The 24,404-nt window shown below is 34.5% G+C and overlaps 1 protein-coding gene across 1 annotated transcript in view; it reads left to right on the forward strand.

The window, feature by feature from the left end:
- SEMA3C (semaphorin 3C) overlaps positions 1 to 24,404 on the forward strand; it is a 184,343-nt gene that overhangs the window by 86,008 nt on the left and 73,931 nt on the right. Inside the window, exons 3-6 of the mRNA XM_036863864.1 lie at positions 8,309 to 8,469; positions 9,710 to 9,772; positions 17,133 to 17,252; positions 23,947 to 24,037. Of these exons, the coding sequence (XP_036719759.1) occupies positions 8,309 to 8,469; positions 9,710 to 9,772; positions 17,133 to 17,252; positions 23,947 to 24,037 (435 nt within the window). The remainder of the gene's footprint in view (positions 1 to 8,308; positions 8,470 to 9,709; positions 9,773 to 17,132; positions 17,253 to 23,946; positions 24,038 to 24,404) is intronic.

A 24,404-nucleotide genomic window follows, 5' to 3' on the forward strand; every position in this document is an offset into this window, starting at 1 on the left:
TGATCAAGAAAGCCTTTATGAAGCAGTCCAATTTAAATTACATCGAAATCACTGCTTGAGTTATGAGTAGGAGTTAGAAAAAGGTAGGAAAAGTCCTCTCAGCAAGAGGAATAAAATGTACAAAGACCCTAAGGCAGAAAGGAGAAAGGCACGTTTGAAGATGTGAAAAGGTCAGAAAGGCGAGAACACAAACAAAATATCCAAATAGTGATGACTGAGATTTTCTAGTGAGGTAATATTGAGCCAGATTATAGCAGGCCTAAAAAAGGCCATGTTAAGAATTTTGGCTTTTGTTCTAAAAGTAATGGAAAGCCATTCAAGACAGGAAGAGAAAGCTTAAAATTAGAATAACCATTTAAACCATGAATCTTTTGAGAGTGTAAAGGGGGCACTATTGATAATTACACTGGTAAAACAGCCCAAAGCTGGGCTGTTTGTGGCAAACCAGTATAAGAATCATCTTTAAAAGCTCTTATATATTGGTTAATTTGCCCTCTGATGCAGTGCCTAGGAGATACATTCTGTATTCACTGCTGTCCTTCCCTGGCCAGACTCACTGAATAGAACTGTTTTCCTTTTTCTTTCTTATATCCATTTGGCAGTTTGCTTCCACTTAGCCAATCCTACCCATCCATCAAAAACAGAGAAAAGTGGAACCGTTTACCTCTTACATGAAGCTATATCTGACTCTGATCTCACTCTCATGTAGCTTTTCTTGGACTTGGTCTGATGATTTAATGAGAACAGCATCACTGAGAATTTGATTATTCTCAAGTTGTTTGGAGTATGTTCTCCTCTCCCCACCCCATCTCACCCCCTGCTCCTCAAATTGGCAAAGAAAAAATTTGAGAAACTGAGGCATTTCTTATACTATATTTGGCACTGCGCAGACTCATGGGCAGGTCAAGAACATAGTAAAAACCCAATAAATAAGTGTTTAAATTGTCAGTCTTACTTGAAAAAAAAAAGGGTGTCTGATAGAGTTCACAGATTAAGGAACCCACCTTGCCTTGAATCCTGGCTCTAGCCTCTTCTATTCTTTCCTATGGATCTTGGTTAGATTGCTCAAATGAACTGAATTTTAGTCTCCTTAAATGTGGAACAGGAATAATATTAAAGCCTAACAAAGAGGTTTTAAATGCAAATTAAACAGGTTTTTTAAACACCTAGAACAGTTACTCCTGCTGTTAAACCCACAAGTGGTAGCTATTTGGGTCTATTATTTTTGAGCAAGTGTACATTTACAACATTCCTTCTGGTGTCTCTTTGCCTTAGGAATTAGGAACTGCAGTGTCAACCTGCTGAAGTTTCACTGGTCTTATTTTTATCTGCCTGTTTGTCCTAAAGGGATAGGTGAAGTTCAGTTTCTAACCCACTTTCAAGATAGTGAGCCTCAGGGAGAGGATGGGTCATTTAAGCCCACTCTAGTTAAAATTCTTCTGAGATAAGATATTCAGGAGAGGAAATTATCCTGTCAGTAGCAATGTCTCCAAAGTAAAAGACATGCTAAGGATTTACTTTAAAATCTGTAGGTGTGCATTCTGCCAGAGGGAGAGCTGAGGTTTATGGTGAGGAAACTGTCATGATGGGCTTAGCCAAATAAAATAACAGAATGTAAGGCAAGATTTGGAATTGTCATAGGGGCCTGGTATGTTCATATTAGTGTCCTGTTTTGTGAGCAGATGTCTAGCCTGCCTTGATAAGGGCTTAATAAATATGTATTGAATATATAAATTAATAGCATATCGGGGTACATGTGTCCTTTTGAATTATGGTTTTCTCAGGGTATAGGCCCAGTAGTGGGATTCCTGGGTCATATGGTAGTTCTATTTTTAGTTTTTAAAGAACCTCCATACTGTTCTCCATAGTGGCTGTATCAATTTACATTGGCACCAACAGTGCAAAAGGGTTCCCTTTTCTCCACACCCTCTGGGGCACACTCACTCACTTGGTTATTCCTGCACTCCTTCCACACATCTATTCTGAGTAGCTGCTCTGTGACAGGGCCCATGACATTAACATCCCTTGATTTCCAAACCATGCTTTCTCTCTCTGTGATAACCTTCACAGCAGGGGCCCTGGGGATGGGACAGTCTTCAGGTGTGGTAGACACTTGGTCTTCATTAATTTTGCTATTTAATAAATAGTGTCTGATGGCAGAAGATGACCTTGTTGCTTTCCTGCTTTGTAGCTTCCCAAGGCTCACAAATGTCCTTAGAACAAAGTAGAAGCCTCTTATGTTGGTACTCAAAGCCTTTGTGATAGGGATCCTGCCTCTCTGATATTTACCAGAACTTCTTAACTCATCTTGTGGTCCCTAAAAATAAAATATTGAAGTAATGCCAAAAAAAAATTAATTAGTTAATTAATTAATAGCACATCATGAACTTTAAATATAATTAATAAGCCACCATTGCATATGCTTCTCATAAAGAGACCCCTGGGGACTGATTTTCAATCAAGTAATCTTTTGTTTGTTTTTGAAACTTATAAAAGGCCAAAGATAATATAGTATTCTGAGGGAATGTGTTCCCTAATCAGTAGTTTAACAGATATATATTATTCATAAAAGAGAACTCTAGACTCTCCACCTTCCTCCACCAAGATCACATTTTCGAGCACATGAATAAGTTCTGACTGACTTAGTCACCTCAGAAATGTTAAGATCACTAACAGAGAACAAAGGTTAATTCTTAATATGGTTAGGGATAGAGTGTTAATTACAGACAATATGTTCTGTATATTAAACTATGTTGTAATTGCTATAGCAGTGTGTTGACTATATTCAAGTGGTCCCAGAAGCTTATATTGCAAGGGTTTATATTTGGGGGGAACTTATTTTTCTCCCAGCCCTGGTTAACTTCCCAAGACTTACAATAGTTTCCATACAAAGATAAGCCCATGTCAATACATGAATTTCAGGTAAGCATATCATGCTACAAATTTTCCCTCAGGGAACACTGCCATGGAAGGCATTACAGTAATTTTCCACCCTAGAACGCTACAATAATGTGGATTTCAGGATAGAAGCATGTCGTATTTTTTTTTAATACTGTTTCCCAGGAGATTTTCCCAAGGATTTAGAGACCTACACTGCCCTTTGTGGGGCCGCTGCATTTTCTAATACTGCATACTCTCAAAGTTCCTTCTCAGTCAGTTGAGCATGTCCTGAGAAACAGCTCAACTAGCTGTACCTCCAGTGCTGTAAAAAGAATGACATAATTATTAAGATGTAAAGAAATGTAGGACAGTACCATTCTGTGACTTGTTTAGATGAGAGACCAATAATTGTGAGTTCCTTCTCTCGCTGTAGCCAAATCATTAAATCATTTTCTCTAACTGTAGCCAAATTATTGAATCATTCATTGACTTAAGTTGGATCTGCATTAAACCAAAAATGATGGATTATTCAGTCATTCTCTTTATAGATAAAAATCCTGGATGCTTTGAACTCATCTCTTTATTCTCTAAGAAAAAAAAAGGTTCATTTTGATTTTTTTGTTTTTCCCAAGCCCCAGAGTTCAACTATGGCTAACTACCAGCAATTTAAATAGCATTTTAAAAAAACAGCCTTAGCTTCTAGGCTTCTAACAGAGGCACTTCTAAAGTAAATCTTCCTTGGTTAACAGCTGTCAGCTATCAATGAGCTATAGGTAATTAAATTTGAAGATAGCTTTATGGCCCAGAAAAAGAGATAAAATCCTTGGACCAGAAAGGCTTAAGTTAATGCAGTTATTGCTCCCTCTGGTATTTGAATTAATGTAAGAAATTGATTATTTTCTAACGAAACAGGTAAAGAGGAGAACTGCCATTGTTTGCTACTTGCAAGTAAAATTTAGTTGAGACTGTTTTCCCAGCTCAGCTCACACTCTTGGTTTTATTTCAACATACATTGGGAAGAGAAGGAAAAAAAAAAAAAAAAAAAAAATTTTTTTTTTTTTTTAAATAGCCATACTAAACAAACCATGGTGGAAAGAGTGAGGAGGTGTTAGGGGCTGTGAACACTGGAGAGATATTATCAGTTAGTAAGGGTTTAAACAACAAACCTCAATTCAAGGTGCCTAAAAAAAAGCAAGGATTTTTTTAAAAAAATCATGTATAACAGAAGTAATCCTGTAGTAGAGCAGTTGTAGGGTTAGTGCAGACATTGAATGATTTCTTATAGAACTCAGCATTTTTCCTAAATTTCTGCTTGACATTCTCAGATAGCAATCTTTTTGGTAGCAGCAACTGCTGAAAGTTTTATATGCTCACTTACCAATGTCCAGAAGCAGAAAAAGAAATCACCTCTTTTTTGTGCCATTTTTAAGACCCAAGAAACCTCTTCTAGTAACCTTGCTGAAAGCTTCCCTCTAAATCTCATTGGCCAGAACTAGTCACATGGTCATATTTTTAGTCACTCACTTGCTGGGGGATCCACTATGGTTGGCATATGGTTCCCTGCCAACAGGGAAGAAAAAGAAAATATCTGTTAGACAGAGGGTCAGTAATCTCTCCTGCCAAAAGGAGCACACTGATCTTCTACTGTGTGCTGGTGGAACATCCTTTGAGCTATGTATTAACATAACCAATTTATAGATGAGAAAATCGAAACCTGGGAGAAATAAGGTAGTTTTCTTAAAGTAAGAGGTTAGTAAGTGATGAAACTGGGATTTCAACTCAGAACTGTCTGACTCCAATTCCGTACTCTCTCCACAGTATCACACTGCTGCCTGTACATCATGACTCACTTTGAGTTTCAGTTACAGAGATACTCTTTTTGGATCTAATGATCAATGCATCTCTGTGTTTTGCTTTTCACTTTAGACTTACTCTTTCTCAGGGCTTCCTCAGAGCTGTCTACTCTCTGAGCTTCATATCATCCATGAGAAGAATTGGAAATCTCTCCCTGCAGATTTGATATTTCTAATGACAAATTAGTTATCTAATTTTATATGCTTGTGGGACATTTCCACTTTTACTTGAATTTAATCTATCAACACTCAAGTAATCTCTTTACCAAAGAAATTTCCCTTTTGAATCTCTCAAAATTAGTAAAGCCCATGTTCATTTATCCTGTTCTTAGTTTACATCTTTGGAAGATAATTACCTCTTCCTTTTACCCAAAGACCAACTTCATATAAAATCATTCCAAATCCTTTAAGTGACCCTCACATCAACTCCTCTCTTCCTTTCTATTTCTGACAAATCAGGTCTTTATCATCATCATATCTGGAAGAGCATCTCTTAGTTTTCCAGTCTCACATGCCCCCAAATTATCCTACACACCAAATTATTATTCTTAAAAATGATTTATTATTTTACTGTCCTGCTCAAATAATTTGAGTAGATTCTACATGTGACAAAAACAAATATTAAATATATTAATACATATAAATCAGACAATTTAGTCTTCCATATTTTCTCCCTGTGTAAAGAACTGTTCTTCTTACTTGTCTGGCTGAAGCTTGAAGTCTTGTCCCAAGTCATAATAATAGGTAACCCATGTAACCCATGTCACTGTGAGACAGGTACTCTTTTAAGCTCTTGATGTATATTAACAATTTAAACCTCACAATACCCCTGTGATGTAAGGACTATAATTATCCTGACTTTAAAGATGAAGACACTGGAGTCTAGAGGGATAAAGGCACTGGCCAAGTACATATATAAATGAAATGGCAGAGCCAGCATTCAGACTCCAGTGGCTGGGCCCCAGATGCCACGAACTCAGTCATATTTTACTTCTTTAATCTGTGTATTTCACTGGAGAGTTATTTATTCATGAGGTATTTGTTGAATATCTATTCTGCACCCAACCAGCACCCTACAAATGATGTTTTACAGGAAAATTATGCAACCGTGAATCTCCTCCATAGGATGAAAAGCAAGCTTTATTAAACACCCTGGATTTTAGGCAAAATCAAAGGAGAATGTGTCTTCTCCAAACTTTGAGTGGCATTTGTTGCATTTTATATTCCTTCTCATGTTCTGAGCTCTTGGATTTTTTTCCTACTTCAGCAATAACCTCTGGTCTAGCAGAGGCTAACTTTTTTCCTGCACAACATCCCTCCACTCTTTTTTGCTGTCCTCGCGAAAGAAGGTGTTCCAGTTTTTAGGCCAGTCGCACCAGGGCTGCCAACTGCATCACCTGTCTGTCTGCGATATCTAGTGAGGCTCAGTAACTAGGTTAGCATGCTGCACAGTGCTCAGCATCTCAAATCTTTTATTTCCAAAGATCTGTCTTCCAGTTTCTTGTTTAAATGCTCTTTAAATGTCTTGTCTTCTTTCGTGAGTTACTTCTTTTTTTTTTAATTTTTTAAATTAATTAATTAATTTATTTATTTTTGGCTGTGTTGGGTGTTCGTTTCTGTGCGAGGGCTTTCTCTAGTTGCGGCAAGCGGGGGCCACTCTTCATCGCGGTGTGCAGGCCTCTCACTATCGCGGCCTCTCTTGTTGTGGAGCACAAGCTCCAGATGCGCAGACCCAGCAGTTGTGGCTCACGGGCCTAGTTGCTCCGCGGCATGTGGGATCTTCCCAGACCAGGGCTCGAACCCGTGTCCCCTGCATTGGCAGGCAGATTCTCAACCACTGCGCCACCAGGGAAACCTCCCCCCCAACCCCCCCCACCCCCGCCGTGAGTTACTTCTTAAGACTCTTCTTAAATACTTCAGTGACTTGTTAATGGTTTCTTCCACATAAAAAATCTTACACTTTGCTGTTACTGAGTGGAAAGAATGTCAGAGACTTTGATTTAAGATCCTGTGTTAGTAATTTTAGGAATCTAGCTCCTTAAGAAAAAAAAAAAAAAAGAAAAAGAAAAGAAAGAAAAGAAAAGAAAAAAGTAGGAAAATAGGCATCTATTTTTTTCTAATTTAATGCTTTCCTGTAATTAATGATTCAGAATTGATAATACTAACAGTAATAATTATTATAATTGATTGAATACTTCCTCTGTCTCTCATTTCAAATATTTACATGTATTCTATTGATTTCCATATGGACTTTCAGTAGAAGATACCATTATTGTTGCTTTTTACAAATGAAGAAATTAAGGCACAGAGAGGTTAAATAATTTGTTCAATGTCACAGAGAGTTTGGTGCCACAGGTGGTTTCATAATCACTATGCCGCTCCCATAGTATTTGTAAATTATTGACTAGATATAAAACCATTTGAAGGATATTATGACAGACATTCTGAACTGCGGTGCCCAGAGAACAGGTTAAATTTGTTGCTTCTCTATCTTCACACATGGGATATGGCCCAGGTACTCACAGAATATAGTTTGTGGCTGCCTATAAGGGCTCTTATACTTTTTAATTTTGGTTTAAATCAATCCACAGCCCTATCAGAATTTCTAGAAATGTGTTTGTGATTCAATGACTAAAAATTTAGAAATAGTTCATCATTGAAAGAGTATCCCTGAAAGCAGACTCTTTCGTAGAGTTTGTCACTCTCTTAAGATCACGATCAAAAGAACTCCTGAACTACTTGAATGGAAAAGTCTTCAATTGTGCAAAGGAGCATTTTGACTGGAAAGAAAATTGAATCTGCTATAATGATTATTGATTTTTTTTTTTATTGTCCTGGTGCATTCATTGTCTTGAGAGTTCAGCTATACAGACACATATTTAATGTAAAAGAATTTAAGTGAACATGCGTCACTGCCCATTGAGATGATAAAAAATCTAAAAATTCAGAATATCTGAAAATTCACATTTTTCTTTTTATATATACATAGGCATATTGTCATTTAAATGACATTGCCTTCTGAACGACATGTAATGGAAAAAAAAGTAGGTCTGTTTCCAAGTAATTTATAGAAAAATATATTAAACTAGTTAGAATTACGTTGAGGAAGTAAGGTAAATATTCAGGGTAGGAAACAAAAATCCTAAAATGATGAACGTATTGAGTCCAACCATAAAATATTAAGAGAGTCTAGGAAGACATTCACACCATCATTGCTTTTGTTTTTTGTTCAATCTACTCACTTGCTGTATTTTTTTGGGTGATTTATTTTAACAAGCTTTGAGCTGATGACAAACAGTAAACAACTGAGCTGAGGTCCTAGCAAAATGTGAATAATTTTGTAATCAAGTAGTACTACTATAAACTTTAACATTGCATTTGTGGATTTATTTATGTTTTAATTCAGCATAGAGGCAATAAATAAAAATATCCACTAACATAACTGTTTTAAAATTAATTTATTGTAGGAGAAAAATGTATTTTGACTTTTCTGGTAAATATTTCCATAAGATAATTTTCATTAAAATAATGGAATCAAGATACTCAATTTTCACTTGTGCTATTCACTATTTCAGAGCTTCGAGAAACCAAGACCTCTGAATACTTCAGCCTATCTCACCACCCTTTAGACTACAGGATATTATTAATGGATGAAGATCAGGACCGGATATATGTGGGCAGCAAAGATCACATTCTTTCCTTGAATATTAACAACATAAGTCAAGAACCTTTGAGTGTAAGTTTATCATTTTTATGAGGGCAATGCTAAATTCCTAAGTGTCTTTTTCTTTAAAAGTTTCAAATACAATGAAAAAATTATGTGCATCATTAGAACAATAGAAAATACAGGTCATGTATCAATAAATACTTGGAAATTACTACTTATTTCAAGGACTGAAAATATAATCAATTCAATTCTCCATGTCTAGTTTCATAGTTTTTAGCCATCTACAACTTGAAGCTAAGTGAAAAAATACTTCCTGTGTATACATACATCGAAAGGGAAAAGGAGAAGCATGGAGTATAGCATGAAAAATGGTCAGATTAAAGGACAGAGTACCTTGTCATCTGTACATAAACCAAGAAGGCCTTGAAAAGAACACAATTATTAAATGCAGTGTTCTTTGAAGAAATGTGGCCTATGCAACAGGGATTTGAACTGCACGGGTCCACTTATATGCAGATTCTTTTTGGTTGTAAATACTACAGTACTGCATGATACATGGTTGGTTGAATCTTTGGATGTGGAACTGAAATATAGGGTCAGTGTCCCTAGCCTCTGAGTTGTTCAAGGGTTAACTATATTTATCATTCTATTTCACAGCAAGGAAATAAATTGAGCTTCATTAAAGTAAAGAAATAAAAGTAAATTAATTATAAATTTATTACAGCAAGAACACATCTGACTTTATTATTTTAACAATGAGCTACGGCTGACAATGAAAAAAAAAAATCATCCCCATCAGACTTGACCCAAGGCTGCAATGACTTAGCATGCTAGCACAGTATGTCAGAGAGAGAATCTTTATCCAGGTTATTTTAGCTGTTGAAGTACCTAGTTTGCAGTAAATTCACCAGCCTAGCTGTGTAGTTTACCAAAAAAACGGCAAGATAGCAGTATAAACATAAATTCATCGTGATATAAGCAGTTGTGAAAAGTGTACTATAAATCAGAGGGAGGGAAATATACATTATATTGTGCACATCAATAATTTCCTTATTTTAAAATTGTACCATTAGTAAATGAGCACATATTATAGAAAGAATTGTTGAAGGAAAAATTCATGGAACAAACAAAAACATAACTGTTGGAATAAAGTAATAAAATCTTTATTAACGAGTTCATAAAATGAAAGAAGAAATTTGAAATATAAATATAGAATTAAAGAAATCTGTTAGCATAAAGTAAATGAAGAGCACTGAGCTGTCATATATACAAGTGAGATTATGCAACCTTTATTTTCCTTTCTGAGCAGGTTTTCTGGCCAGCATCTACAATCAAAGTTGAAGAGTGCAAAATGGCTGGCAAAGATCCCACAGTGAGTGCTTAAAAAATCCAAAACTTAAATATTTAGTCTTTGAATTCATGTACTTTGAGTGCATCCAAGAATGAGACAAAGGGTATTGGTGTTTTGAATCCTCTGCTGGACACATGGTAAGAAATGTAAATGCAAAGTGATTGGAAATCTTAAACACTATAACGTAGGAATTCCTGACTGGGTAAAAATTTCCTGCGTTGCTTTCATTATTGAACCCTGACACTTTTCATGATGGATTTCAGTAATAACCCCTGTTCAAAGTGGATCCAACCTGCAGAATTCTCAGCAGGCTGCTGAAATAATGATAATTCAAGTGTCTGGAGTAGCTCCCAGATACCATGTGGGCTTTTCCAAAGAAAGATTCTCGTCAAAAGGGTAGTGGTTAGCCAGCACATTCCAGAAGCATAAATCACCAGTAATGGCTGTTATCTTTGTTAATTAAAAATAACCACAGAAACAAAAATCAAGGCAGATACAAATATCAGTAAATGTTCAGTGTGCAATACTTTTACAAAATGTATTCCATATAAAGATTCCATATAAAGAATCAAGGAATAAATCTATATTGATTTCTACAAATGACTTGCTGAAACTGACACATTAAATTATTCTTGAATATTATAAAAAATACATGGAACAGCTCTTTAATGTGCACAAGTCATTTAATGTTTATAATGAAGCTTAGATGTCATTTCACCTTCTTGTCTCAAACTTCTTCCTTGTGGAAGAAGAAGTGTGGAAATGAAACTTTTATATTTTATTGATTCTTAGCAGTTCAGAACAAAGTTCTGAAAAAGCCTGGCTTAAGGCAGGACCACAGCAGACTCTGGAGTGCAGATCTCTGGGTCTCACCAGCGGGTGTTTTGGCAAGAGTGCTCACCAGGAGTGACTCAGCTCAGGGTTTCATTGTTTTAGTTTCATGATTCACCTTATAAGAGAAAATTTTAAATGGGCAAAAGGAGCTCACAGGAGCATATTTGCTACCCACAGTATCTGTTGGACCACAATTGAAAAGGAAAAAAATCCAGGAAAATGTGAAAGAAACATTCAAAAGAGTACATTACAATTGTTTTCTAGGGAACCAATAGCAGAATGAAGTATAATGCTGTGGAAAAGGCACTTTTTTTTTGGTCCCCTGAAGCTATGATTTCAATAATTTTGCATGAATTAAACTATTTTCTTTCATCCTTTAATGTAGAGATTTTTCCCATTGATGTTTATGCGATCATGTCTCGCCTTTTGCCACAATAATATCCTCTGGTTGTAATTACTGGATTTAATTGTTCTTTGTTCAAAAAAATTTCTGTGTCCCATTCATACAAACTGCCACAGGCAGAATATATAGGATTTAGATACCTTTGCACCTTCTCTTTCCAAAAATTATTGTTGATTTTCTGAAGAGTCTTAGCCAAGTCATTTGATTTCTTTCTCCCTTTGGCAAAGTAGAAATGCTCTGTTATTTGCTTTCTTATAATTAGACGTCATTAGATGAAATCTTCAATACATGCTTACGTTTTCACGTAGTTTTGTCATGCTGTAATATCATTCATGGATATCTTTATATTCTGCCACACGGCCAATCAGAGGTAACTGGTAGTGGACTCTGTTGTAGTACAGCCAACGCTGTTGGGTCCTGGGAAATAATAACCAAACTAACTTTCAAATATATGTTCTGTCTATGCAAGAGAAGAGAATGTTGACAAATTCATCTCGCTTAAGGCATGTGAGGTACTTACAAACAAGTGTCCTTTAATCAGGATACCAGTGGCAGAAAAATGATGCTAAATAGAAGTTCTATAGAACAACATTTTAATTACACTTCTCAATGAAACCAAATATTTAAGAATCTCTTAGCTCTTTTGGAATAAATATCATCTAATTACTTAATATTTCATTTTTTAAAATGCAGGAACTGAATATTTTAATTTGTACAAATCAGTTAATTGAAGTGAAGGAACCAGAGGTAAATAAGGTGGAGTTCCTAACTTTAAGAGTCTTTACAATATACTGGAGATGATGAGACATATATACAATAATTACCAAGTAATACTAGCCAACACTTAATGGAATGGGCCAGGTGCTATTCTAAGTGTTTTATTTTAATCCTCATGACAATGCTGCAAGATGGACATTATTGTCGTCATCCACATTTTTAAGATAGATAAACTGAATCACTAAGAGACTAAGGAACTTACCCAAAGCTGCACTGCCTGCAAGTGGGAGGCCTCTGTCCGACTCAGGCACATATGGCTCTAGATCTTTTTGCTCTTAGTTGATAAAACATGCCACTTCTCCGGGGAGAATATGATAAATGCTGAGGATACACACAAAAGACAAAGAAAAAATTCATTGCACCTGGGATATTTAGGAAAGGTTTGATAGATTTGGTGGCAATTATGCTAGGTCTTATGTTAACTTTTCCCCTTATTCTAGTTCATTAATACTGAAATTCAAATAAGTTGTACCCTTTCTCTCTTTCAGCCTTTGGTGCAGGCTACATGTGATTCTCTTCTTGTTGAATTACCTTCCCATCTTTTTAGCCTGGAAATCATCTACTCATCCTTTCAAATAACAGTGCAGATGTCACCTCTCTGGAGAGTCCTTTCTTGCCACCCAGGACTGGGCTAGCTGCCCCTCCCTGTGCGTGCACCTGAAACACTCTAGAACTTATTTCACTGCATTTTTAGTGATTGGATCCAGTGCCCAGATCTGTATCTAGGCACTTCATGAAATTTCAACAAGATCTGGAAAAATGGAGATGGAAGCAGTAAGCATGGGGATCTATTCCAAGTACTTTTCTCAGGTTGGGGGTAGGACACAGTGGATACTGAGTTATTAATACCTTTAGATTAATAAGTTTATAATAAATTCATTATGCACAATTTTTAAAGGTATATTTTGGTTAAATTAACTTTTTTACTTTTAAATATTATATTAACCTTCTACTAAGAAAAGCATAAACTAGTGACAAATTTCATATTTCTATAACAATTGAAAAAAGCCCGTAGAATCAAACATCTCTTATTCCTTTAGATTTTTTACTTATATCAAACTTTAATTAAAGCTATAAAAATAATACTCAATTATTAGAAAATAATGCAATATAATTTAAAATTTGATCCCAGGTAATGTGTATCATAATACTATATAATGAACTAATGTTTATCAGGAAAATAAATTATCATGGTGGGAATATAACTTATTGTCTGCCTCAGCTAAGAGAGTATAACTTACCTCCCAATTTCCCTTATTGCCCCTATTTATTCACATTCCTACATGCTCTATTTATTTCTGAACATTAATATTTTATTCATACGCTAAATAAATTGAGCTTAAACAATAACACATGCTGTCAAACATATCCAATGAGATAGAGGATAATGAATGTGCTAAGTAAATACTGTATGAGATCATTGAAAAATTAAGCATGGTTACATATATTTAGACCTATACGCATTACATACACACAATGTCAAACTTGATTTATTAATTGTAGAATATCAATTTCCCTGTTTCTGTGACCAGAGGATCCTAAACTATTTGAAAATATATTTTCTTTAGGAATACATTTATCAAAATACCTTGATATATTCCCCAGAGCAAGAAGTATAGGCCAAGAAGAAAAAAATTAAGAGGTATTTTTTTTTTCCATTGCATAGTGTGGACCATGAAGAGTCAATATTTTTAAAGCCCTATTAATCTGAGTTCCAGGATATATTATTTTAAAACATCTATTTTAAAATTATATAACTAATACCTGTTAACACAGAAATTTTTGAAGGCCTAGAAAAGCGTGCAGAGAGCAACAGAAAACAATCTCTTATTAGCTCTCTGACCCAGGAGACTTAACCTCTCTATGTCTCATTTTTCTTAACTGTGTAATGGGCTACTCACAAAACCTACCTTATTGGGTTATTAAAAGGATTAGTGAATTAATATTTGCAGAGAGCTTAGAACAGTACATAGCACATAGTAAGCACATACTGTTAAGTAAATAAAATAAATTACACTACCCAAACATAATAACTTAAAAATTGGGGGTATATTCTTCCAGCATTTTAGTATATGACATGCATATGTATATACATAAAGTGGTATTACATTCTGCATAATGTTAGCAGCTTGATTTTTCATTTAGCATTGTACCTTGAAATCGTTTTGAAAGAGAATTAAGCAATAAAAAGAAAGCATCCATGGTATTGAATTTCACTGATGTCTCATTCCGCAAACCTTTTATGGATGTCTACTGTGGTCAGGACCAGTACTAATCTCTATGCAGGACAAATTCCCTGTCCATTACACAGGGTTTGTACTGACAATTGGAACTGAAAATATATATGAAAGAATCTAATACCTAACACTGGGTATATTTATTATGTGCCAGACACTGTTCCAAGTGCTTCAGTAGTATACTGCTTACAACAAATATTATCATCACCATTTACAGATAAAAAGATGGAAGCACAGAGAGGCTAAGTAAATATCTCAAGTTCAAACAGCTAGTAAAAGATAAAGCCAGAGTTTGAACCCAGGTCGTCTGGCTCTGAGATCTGTATACTTAAATTCACTCTCTGCTGCCCATCATGCTATGGCGTGATGATAGTCCAGTTCTAATTGCCTCTCTGGTTTCATCACACAATAATCCTCTGTCCTCTCTAGGCACTATTCCCCAACTAAATCCTGCACTATCATGCCTCCAGTTTTTCTGTTCATGCTGTGTTTTCTTTTGGAATGTTCCTTTCTTACGCTTTTGCCTGTCAGGATCTCTAGCTTATTCTGCAAGTTCCAGCTCAAGTGACATCCACTCTCAAACCATTACACCCACTTCAGTATCACTCATTTCCTCTTTCTTTCTATAGCACACTTTGAAAAATATAACCCTATTATAGCATCTACTACAGCCTGATGTATTATGCTCCCCTTTCTCTGAAAACAGGAATTGAATCTATTCATTTCAGTATTGCTAGCACCATATACAGTGCTTTCACAGAATGAGTTCAGTAAATAAATATTTTCTGGATGGACTTGACACAACTGCAGTGGTCTAGGACAGAAATAATGTGGACAGAAACTAAGCACAATGGAGATGGAAGGGACGTAGAAAATGATTTTCAATAATTAAAGCAATTGATTTATTCTTCCTTTCGTGTTTTTCTCTTCGGGGAGGCTTTGGAGGAGCACAGTAAAGCATCACCAGATTAGTGTGGGAAGTAGTCTTCATGGTGGAGGGTAGCCATGATTCAAGACCCAGAGTTATTTATTAAACCTAGAGCACTTCATTTAACATTTTTGAGGACTCAATTTCCTCATCACTAAAATGGGACTGAATACTTTAACTGGAACATTGCTGTGAGGATTAAAAACAGCTAACATCAAAGGATTAAGAGCTCTGTAAATATTAATAATTGTTATAAAAACTTCCCTGTAACAACTATGGAATTCTCACCCAATGACAAATTATAAAGTGGTTAAAAGTACAAGATTCAATGTAAAACACGTCTGTGTTTGAAAATCTGCTTTACCTGTTTCTAGCTACGTGACCTCAGGCGAGTTAACTACACAAGATCTAAGCTTTTGTTTTCTAAAAGGGGTTGAGTTGAAAAATCTGAATGAATATAAAGTGCCTAAGTACATATAGTTTGCTCAATACATGTGATCTATAAATGTAAAAAATCAAACTTCCTGGGAAGTAAAAGGGGTTAAGTATATAAAATGATTATTCTAATGTCTAGCACATAATAAATTTTCAAAAATATTAGCCATAATAAGCATATATATAACAAATATGTTGATATAAACATATACATGAAACAAGTATAACCTGTATTCGAAATGTAAAGACAGAACCTATTATTAATAGAATTAGATCGAATTCGTGTTTTACGGGAAAATGTTATATACAGAATCCCAGAATGACTGAACTTGGATGTGAAAAAAATAAACACAAGGGTCATTGCTCACAGATACCCTTAACATAGGCATACTATATACACACCGTACTTCATCTATGCTTTTTTCTCCAGAGAAACACATTTCATCTGCAGTTATGTAGTCAATTTCCAGGTACCTCTATAAACAGGTGTCAAGATACAGTGACACTATATATTTAACAAAAATCCTTAATGTCTTAAAAATAAAGTGTATAGTCTGGTCTGTAAGGATAAATTTATTTAACAGCAGAGTTGGTGATTGATGATTTGATAATATAAATCCATAATAGAAACATGTGTATACAGTTACTACATATGAAAATAAACATATATTTGCTGGCAAGTAACAATGAGTATAAAAGGAGAAAATATAAAATAATATTGACTTTAAGTTTCTATTTTAGCAAAGTTTTTTTTTTACTTTTCTAATAATATAAACAATAAATGTGCATTATAAAAATTTAGTAAAATACATGGTACCTAGAAGAGAAAAAAAAAATACACTGTATGACCACGCATGGGAAAACCCCTGTTAGATTTTGACATATTTCTTTATAAAAATTTTTGTCTCTAATTTCTAACATTATTTTTAATAATGTTCTTTGCTAGATCAATGACTTTGTGAAGGGAACCACATTCAACCTCAGGCTTGATTAATGTGTAGTCAGCAAAGGATAGTGACCCTGCAAAGTGTAGAACATGCAAGGGTTAATTTAGTTTCAGAGATCTGCATTTGGTGCTGACCATGTTTATGTATTTCTGCAAAGTCATAATCAACTTATAATTACCATAATTATTTGCATTCCATTGAGTGAATAAATGACAGCCTTTCCAATGGTTGGATTGGGAACAGGTGAGAAAGGAGTTTTGGGGGAGAGGAAAGTATTTTAGGGTATCAAGAGCAGAGAGATCCAGGATTCCATTATTTTTCATAGAAAGCAACAATGCTGGCATTTTGTTTAAGTTTTGCTTTATTCACCAATTATGAAGGCCAATAGTGTTTGCCACTGTAACTAATGATAATATGGACCTTCTATAAACACAAGTTCACTCAAAACATGTTTATATAATATGTGAGGGTGCGTGTGTGTATGTGTAATGTTTTGAGGAAAATTTGAGCAAACAATTTGGTGTACCTTTCAATTTCTAAACTTTCTCAGATTAAGAGTAAGCTCATAAAGTTTCAGAACATAAAAAATTTTTTTATATATTTATTTCAGTATATAAATACTGAAATACGAGAGACATATCATTTTACTCATTATCTGGTAAACTACCTTCCTCCTAAAATACACCATGTTCTCTTGTTATCTCCTAACAATAATTAAAAAGGGCAGAAGGGAAAATGTATAACAAAGTATCACAGTGATACTTAGAAATAGCTATAAAAGTCATTCGGTTACTAACCGCTTATTTGCCTATTGTTTTAGCATGGCTGCGGGAACTTCGTCCGTGTAATTCAGGCTTTCAACCGCACGCATTTGTACGTTTGTGGGAGTGGTGCTTTCAGCCCGGTCTGTACTTATTTGAACAGAGGGAGGAGATCAGAGGTAAGTGTAACAATTTGTCATTCTTAGTTTGATGTTAGTGTCAAAAGACTTCTTACAACTGTATTTAACAGTAAAAACTTGGAAATATCATTAATGGCCATAAAAAAAGTTTCAAGCCCTTTAAACACAAAATATATTACATTTGGTTCCTGTCTGCCAGGTTACTTAAAGTGTAGCCTTTTGCCTTCAATTAAATATATATGTTTCTGAATGGAAAAGCTGCAGAAGATAAAGGAAGGAGAATGGTATAATTTCATAATTATGCAGAGCATAAGGCATTGATAATATTTGCTCCAAATTATAGAAATATTGTAGTATAAACTCACTTTCTCAAATCTATTTTAAGTAATTTCTTATTTATTATATTTTAAATTTGGTAAATTTTTATGAGGTAGACACCTGTAAGAGATGTATAAAGCAGGATGACAAGTGCCTTAGCTGAAAAGAACTTTATATAATTAATAAATCATACTTCCATTTTAGACCAACATTGGTCTACACTAGGCTATTATAGCTTTATTTTTACATTGGTTAAAATGATTTGGGGTTCTGTGAACAAAAGCATTTACTAAAGACTAAATACATAGCTAATTGTATAGTCAAATATAAGGCTGGTTGAGCTTCACCTGTGATATTTAAGACTGTGTTTATCTCAGTTCACAATTATTGACTAAGGAAACTACGCATTAGATCAAAAGAGTTTTCCTTATTCTTTTAATGAAACATGTTGCTTTACTTAATACAAGTATTTTAAAACTGAATTCTTTCAAATTAACTTGCTTTTGTTTCATTATGCAACTTAAATCTAGAAAGTCCAGTTTTTAAATAATACCTTAAATCAATTTTAGACATTAGAATTGTAAAAAAGGATTAAATATTGCTACTGATATACTTAATTAAGTTTATTTTTCTTTAACAAGGATTCATCCACTTTAATACTAACATAATTGAACAATGATTTCCTCTAGTCTTTTATTATTAAATTTTTTTCAGACATGTAATTTATATGCATCTATCTTTCAGTGAATAAAAAGCCATTTAAAAATAAATGAGTAATTATAATTTGACCCCAAATTGAGCCATTTACAAGTAGTTTAAGGTGATATGAAATATTAAAATTCTTAAAGAAAACTAAAGCTATGCTTCTTGGAAGAGTACAGTTGGCTGCATTGAGCTTGTCATTAGAACCACATGCCTGTGATCAGCTGATTAAATAAACTAGTGGCCCAGACGTCTGCAGTCTGTCAGACACTCCACTGAGGGCTGTGCAGTCACTGTACAGGCCAACTGCATAGCGGTTTTCATATTTTAAATAAAATCATTTTCCCATGTACAAATTGCCCACTATACACTTCAGGGTTTAATTGGGAAGTTGGTCCAAAAAATAATCCCCTTTGGAAAACCAGCATGGAATAAATTTTAATCACTTTACTAAATATGAACTACTTTAGTCTCACTTCAAAAGATGTGTTTCAAAGGGGAATCATTTCCATTAATTAATCTCTTTAAATAATATCTTAAGAGCCTATTTAAGTGTGAAAAAGATTATGAAATTTTAAGCTTTTTGTTTTCCTTAATAGTCAACTCAAGTCAAAGTGTTTCACCACAACATCATTTTTATATATCTGTAGTATATAAATAATAATATAAATATAGAATGCACAGTTTTATCAGACATCTTATGTATTTATTTTCTTTAGTTTAGAATGAAAGATCACATGATGCAGAAAGTTGTATTTTGAGAGAATTCTCCTTATTCATCACTAACATTGTATTTTGTAGTGATCAGAGGTAGTACTTACTGCTAACACCCTATGTTAGTACTAAGATATGGCAGTTTTCATGTATCTGAAACCACTTTGAAAGTGAACCAGGTTAGGGTGGCACACTCATTAAGTATTCCTGTTTATTTCTGAGACACTATCTACCATCTTTTATCTGCCTGTCTAATAGCAATTCATTGGTTCTCAGAGAACATTTTATAACCCTACTTCACATTTGGAACACCATGCACTTTCATGAGACTCTATGGCCCTTCCATTATTTTGTGAGACTGATTCAGAGCTTTCCTAGAGCAATTCAATGGTGTCCTTCCAAAGAGCCTTCAATCTTTGCTACATAGATTCCTAACCATAGTTCTTCTCTTTTATCCACTGTCTTCTGTTTCTGGAAAAAAATAAAGCAACACAAGTAAATGATGACTTTAAATAATGAATAAAACATTAATAAGAAACAATTATTGGTTAACTGTGCTGCACATTCTTGGAATGTTACCTCTCATCTCTGGTTGATTTTATCAGATGCCTCCATAACACCAGTTCCCATAATTGAATACTGTTTAAGCCCCGGATGCTGCCACTCATCAAGCAGATAACCTTGCCTTTGACTGACCAAGAATATCACAGGCATTCAAATTATTCCATGTGCTTTTTGAACAAAATTAATCACCAAACTTTTCTGTTTATGCATCTTTTTGTAGCTTTTCTCTTGTCAGAAGAATAGCTGTGCATTTTCCTTATCAAGAAAGTTCTCTGATCTTTAGCCTTCACTGTTTTACGTCTTCATTCCCTTTCCCCTGTATATACTCTTTTTTTCTTGTTCAACAATAAGTTTTCTTTCCTGTGACGTTTTTTCAACTCTTCTCCTTTCTCTTTCTTTTACTTTATCACAAAACTTCTCGGATTAATAGGCTATATTTTCAGCTTTTATAATCCTATTTTCCATGTCTTTCATTAAACCTTTCTAATCTAAATTTCATTTTCACCCATTAACTGAAACTCTTCCCTAATGACCAAGATTCTCAGTGATCAAATGGACTCCCCCTAATCAGCATCCTTTCGCCTAGACCAATCTATGACATGTTGGTCATGCCCTCTATTTTTCAGTGCTGTTATTGACATCTATAACTATGGGACATTTTGCCATGCCTTCTTTCCTGATTTTTCAGCACGTACTCTCTTTCTGGTCCTATTTTTTCTCTTATTGATTCAATCTACAAATATTTATTTATTTAATAAGAGTAATGGCAGAAACAAAATCATTTCAGAACTTGTAAGCTACCTTTAAGATACTGGTCTTTGTCCTGTGTCCAAGAAGAAGCAACTGAAACAATCTTAAGCAGAAAGTGCCATGAACAGAATTGTGTTGTCACTTGTATTTTACATTACATTGATACTTTTGTTGTTCATTTTTTGTTTGTTTGTTTGTTAGCATCTTTATTTATAAAGTTGCCATGAACTGAGATGAGAAACAATGAAGAGAACCATGTCTGAGGTTAAAATTATGAGCCTGGGTTTGATTCTGTTGAGTCTGAGATGCTGCTGAAAGATACAAGTAGAAATATCAAGTAGGCAGCTGAATATAAATTTGGCTATATAAATGTTTGAGTAATTGTTTCATAAGAGTAACTGAAGCCCAAACAAAGTGTAGGTTTAATCATGCAGAAAGAGTATAGTATGAAAAAAGTGATTATGACTGAGACTTGAGGATCTCCTAACTTTAAATGGCCAGATGGAGGAAAAGGGATCTCCAAAAAAAGACTAAAAAGAAACAACAAGAGGAGAGGAAAAAAAAAAAAAAAAGAGTATGTTGGTTCTGGGAATAAAAAAAAGTCATTTAAAAAAGATAGAAGTGGACAACAATCTCAAATACCATTGAGAATCCAAGAAAGAAGAGGTCTAAAAAAATAAGCGCTCAATTGTGTACATGATAGTCATTAGGGGTCTTTCCAAAAAAGGGTTTCAATAGAGCAGTTGAGGTTGGATGCCAAACTGAAGTGGATTGAGAAGAAAGTGAGAACTCAGGAAATGGTGATGAGTATATGTAATTCTTTAAGAAATGTGATTCTCAAGGAGAGTAATGTATAAGAGCTGAAGGGGTTGTTGAAATAATGTTGTAAAGGATCCAGTTAATGAGATTAAAGAACAAGTAGGGGACTTCCCTGTTGGCACAGTGGTTAAGAATCCACCTGCCAATGCAGGGGATACAAGTTTGAGCCCTGGTCCGGGAAAATTCCACATGCAGAGGAACAACTAAGCCTGTGTGCCACAACTACTGAGCCCATGTGCCACAACTACTGAAGCCTGCGTGCCTAGAGCTCGTGCTCTGCAACAAGAGAAGCCACCGCAATGAGAAACCCGTGCACCTCAATGAAGAGTAGCCCCCGCTCGCCACAACTAGAGAAAGCCCGTGCACAGCAATGAAGACCCAACGCAGGCAAAAATCAATAAATAAAATAATTAATTAAAAAAAAAAAAAAGAACAAGTAGGGATAATGGAAAGTATAAGTTGCCTAAGAAGACTGGATAAGATAGGATCTGAAACACTGGTGGAAGGATTGGCCTCAGAGTAAGAGAAATATTTCCTCTCATGTATTAGTGGATGTATTAGCATATAGTTATATATTCGGTAGTGAGAAACTGATGCCTCATTTAAGGGCTTCACTTTCACAGCAACATGGTTGTCAATCATATGAGCTGAGAATAAATTGGTAGATTTGACAATAGTGGCAATGGTTTGAAGCTATCAATGGAAGAACCAGTTGACAGAGTGTCCTTGAAAGGTTGCTGAGCAGTGTAGAGGGTTCATTTTAAGTTGGTGATCACAAATCTATACTATGTTGAATACACCTTGTTGGATAACCTTTGGCAAAATGCTTAGAAGTTTGGAGGCAGGTGTGGAGAATGTAGATAGATGTGTCTTTACAGGCTATGGGTGCAATGAAAAAAATCACAGATTCAAGGAAATTAATATTGATATTTTTGCAAAAAAACTTAAAATTAAAAAGCATGGAATCTAAACTGGTTAATAAAGAAAGTCAAGAAGATAGAAGGCTGATAAATTGTAAAAAATAGAAAGGGTTCTTAGGCGATGAGTTTGAAGAATTGTTGCAGGGTGCTTGAATTAGTCATTATTCACATGGATCACATCCCTTCCTGGTGATGACAAGATCTAGACTATCACTGTGTGAGTGCAAGGAAGCCATGCAATGGAGAAGGAAGTCAGTGGCGAGCAAGTGGTGCCTAAGCAATCTCCTCAATTCCTGCAGTGCCAACTGTCACTTTTTTAGTCAAATCTATGTATGACTCTGGCTACACAACCAAGTTTACTAAACTGTATTGTTTTCCTGCAAGTTTATCATTGTTTAGTTTAGTTATTATATAAATGATGACCTCTTGGAAAGCAGACATAGGAGTCAGGAGACTGAATTTTAATTTTGCTTTTGTCACTATTTAGCTATGGGTGATCTTGGACAAGTCATATTTTCCTCATCTTTAGAGTTAATCCATGAACAACGTCGTGTTATAGGACCTTTCTAGGCTAGAGCACTGTGATTCTTTTTAAGTTGTCTAATTTCCCATTACCTCAGGGATTTCCTGCCAATACGTCAAACTCAGTATAACAAAAATGAACTAGTTTTATTTTCTTTAAAGAGTCAAAACTTCAGAATTAACTTTGTTTTCTTCATCTTCTTGAGTTACCTCCAATTTGTTATTGATTGCCAAGCTCTGTTGATTTTCACTTTACAAATCCTCTTACATCTTTACCACTCTTACCCTGACCACTGAGACCTAATTCCTGGACTACTGCAGTTCAAAACCAGTTTGTTTTCTTGAATCCAGTGTCTGTCTTTACAACCACCATTCTCAATCTTCTTAAAGCACAAGTAAGGCCCAATCTTCTTAAAGCAATGTTTTGATCCTTTTATTCCATGCTCAAAAATGTTGAGCCCGCATTTCATTCAGGATAATTTTGAAAAGCAGCTTGATAATTAAGGTCCTCCATCATTTAATGCGATCTACAAATGTGATCATTTTTCTTTGAATTTTAGTAGTAGCTTTTACTAACTTTATATAAGAAAAAAGATAAATATACCAATAAAATGCTCCCTCTCAGTGAGGCTACACTGACCATTATATTTCAAATTGAACCCACTGACCCCCATCCGTGGATTTCCCTAGTCCCATTCCCTGCTTAATTTTTTTCCTAAGCACTGAGTACCACCTAACATACTTTATATTTTACGTATTTATTCTCTTTATATTCTTTATTTATATTGTCTGTCATTAGATTATAAATTACCTACAGGTAAGGATTTTTGTCTATTTTGTTTACTCTACCCCCAATGTTTTGTCAGTGTCTGGCAAGTAGTAGGTGCTCAATAAATTTTTGTTAAATAAATAAATGAATGAGTAAAAGAAGAATTTTTATCTAAATTATGAATTATTTTGTTGAATCTAGTATAATGCTTTATATAACAAAATAAGTGGTAACATAAAATTTTATGTTTAAAAAAAATCTTGATTATTTTGAAAGTATCATAATTCTTATACACATTGTTTCTCTGTAATCAGTTTTCTTCTTTTGGCCAATGTTCAACATACCTAGTTCAGGTTTACAATGATCCTTGATTTCCAAGTGTTTTTTATTGATGTTGATTTGAGAACTTGTTGGATCAGCTTTATGGGGAGTGTAGTAAGATGTGAACTTGACCTGCTGAGGTCAGCTTTATAACTTACAAATGGATTCCTCTTATAGGCCAAGAAAGTCTTAATATAGTAAAATTGAGAAGGCAAAAGCAACCAAGTAGAAAGCATATTATTTATGATGGTGCTTTGTTTTACTAAAGAACAACTGGTTAACTAAGATAAAGTAATTTATTGTTACTACATTTCCAATTTTATCTGTAATAAAGGACCAAGTTTTCATGATTGACTCCAAGTGTGAATCTGGAAAAGGACGCTGCTCTTTCAACCCCAATGTGAACACAGTGTCTGTTATGATCAGTAAGTGGAAAATAGAAGAGGGAGGGGGAAATATTTTTTAAAAAAGGAAATTAAAGAAAATAAATTCATGATACCATATGTCCATTTTGGATAGCTGCATGGATGATAACACCTGAGTAAAATAATAGAAAGAATGTTGTGAGAAATTTTAATTTCTCATTTCCAAGAATATTCATGATTAAATGATAACCATGTATTTTTTCATCTAATATGACTGCTGTCATTTGTAGAGCAAGTCAACCATTTAAAAAGCGTATGTATGTATATACATATATTAATAGGTATTGTGTATATGCATACATATATTAATATATATTATAAAGTAAATTTCAGTGTTTTCTGTAGTTGTTTTTCTAGTATTAATTAT

Source organism: Balaenoptera musculus, chromosome 9, assembly GCF_009873245.2.
Source record: "Balaenoptera musculus isolate JJ_BM4_2016_0621 chromosome 9, mBalMus1.pri.v3, whole genome shotgun sequence".
In the NCBI taxonomy this organism is placed as follows: Eukaryota; Metazoa; Chordata; class Mammalia; order Artiodactyla; family Balaenopteridae; genus Balaenoptera; species Balaenoptera musculus.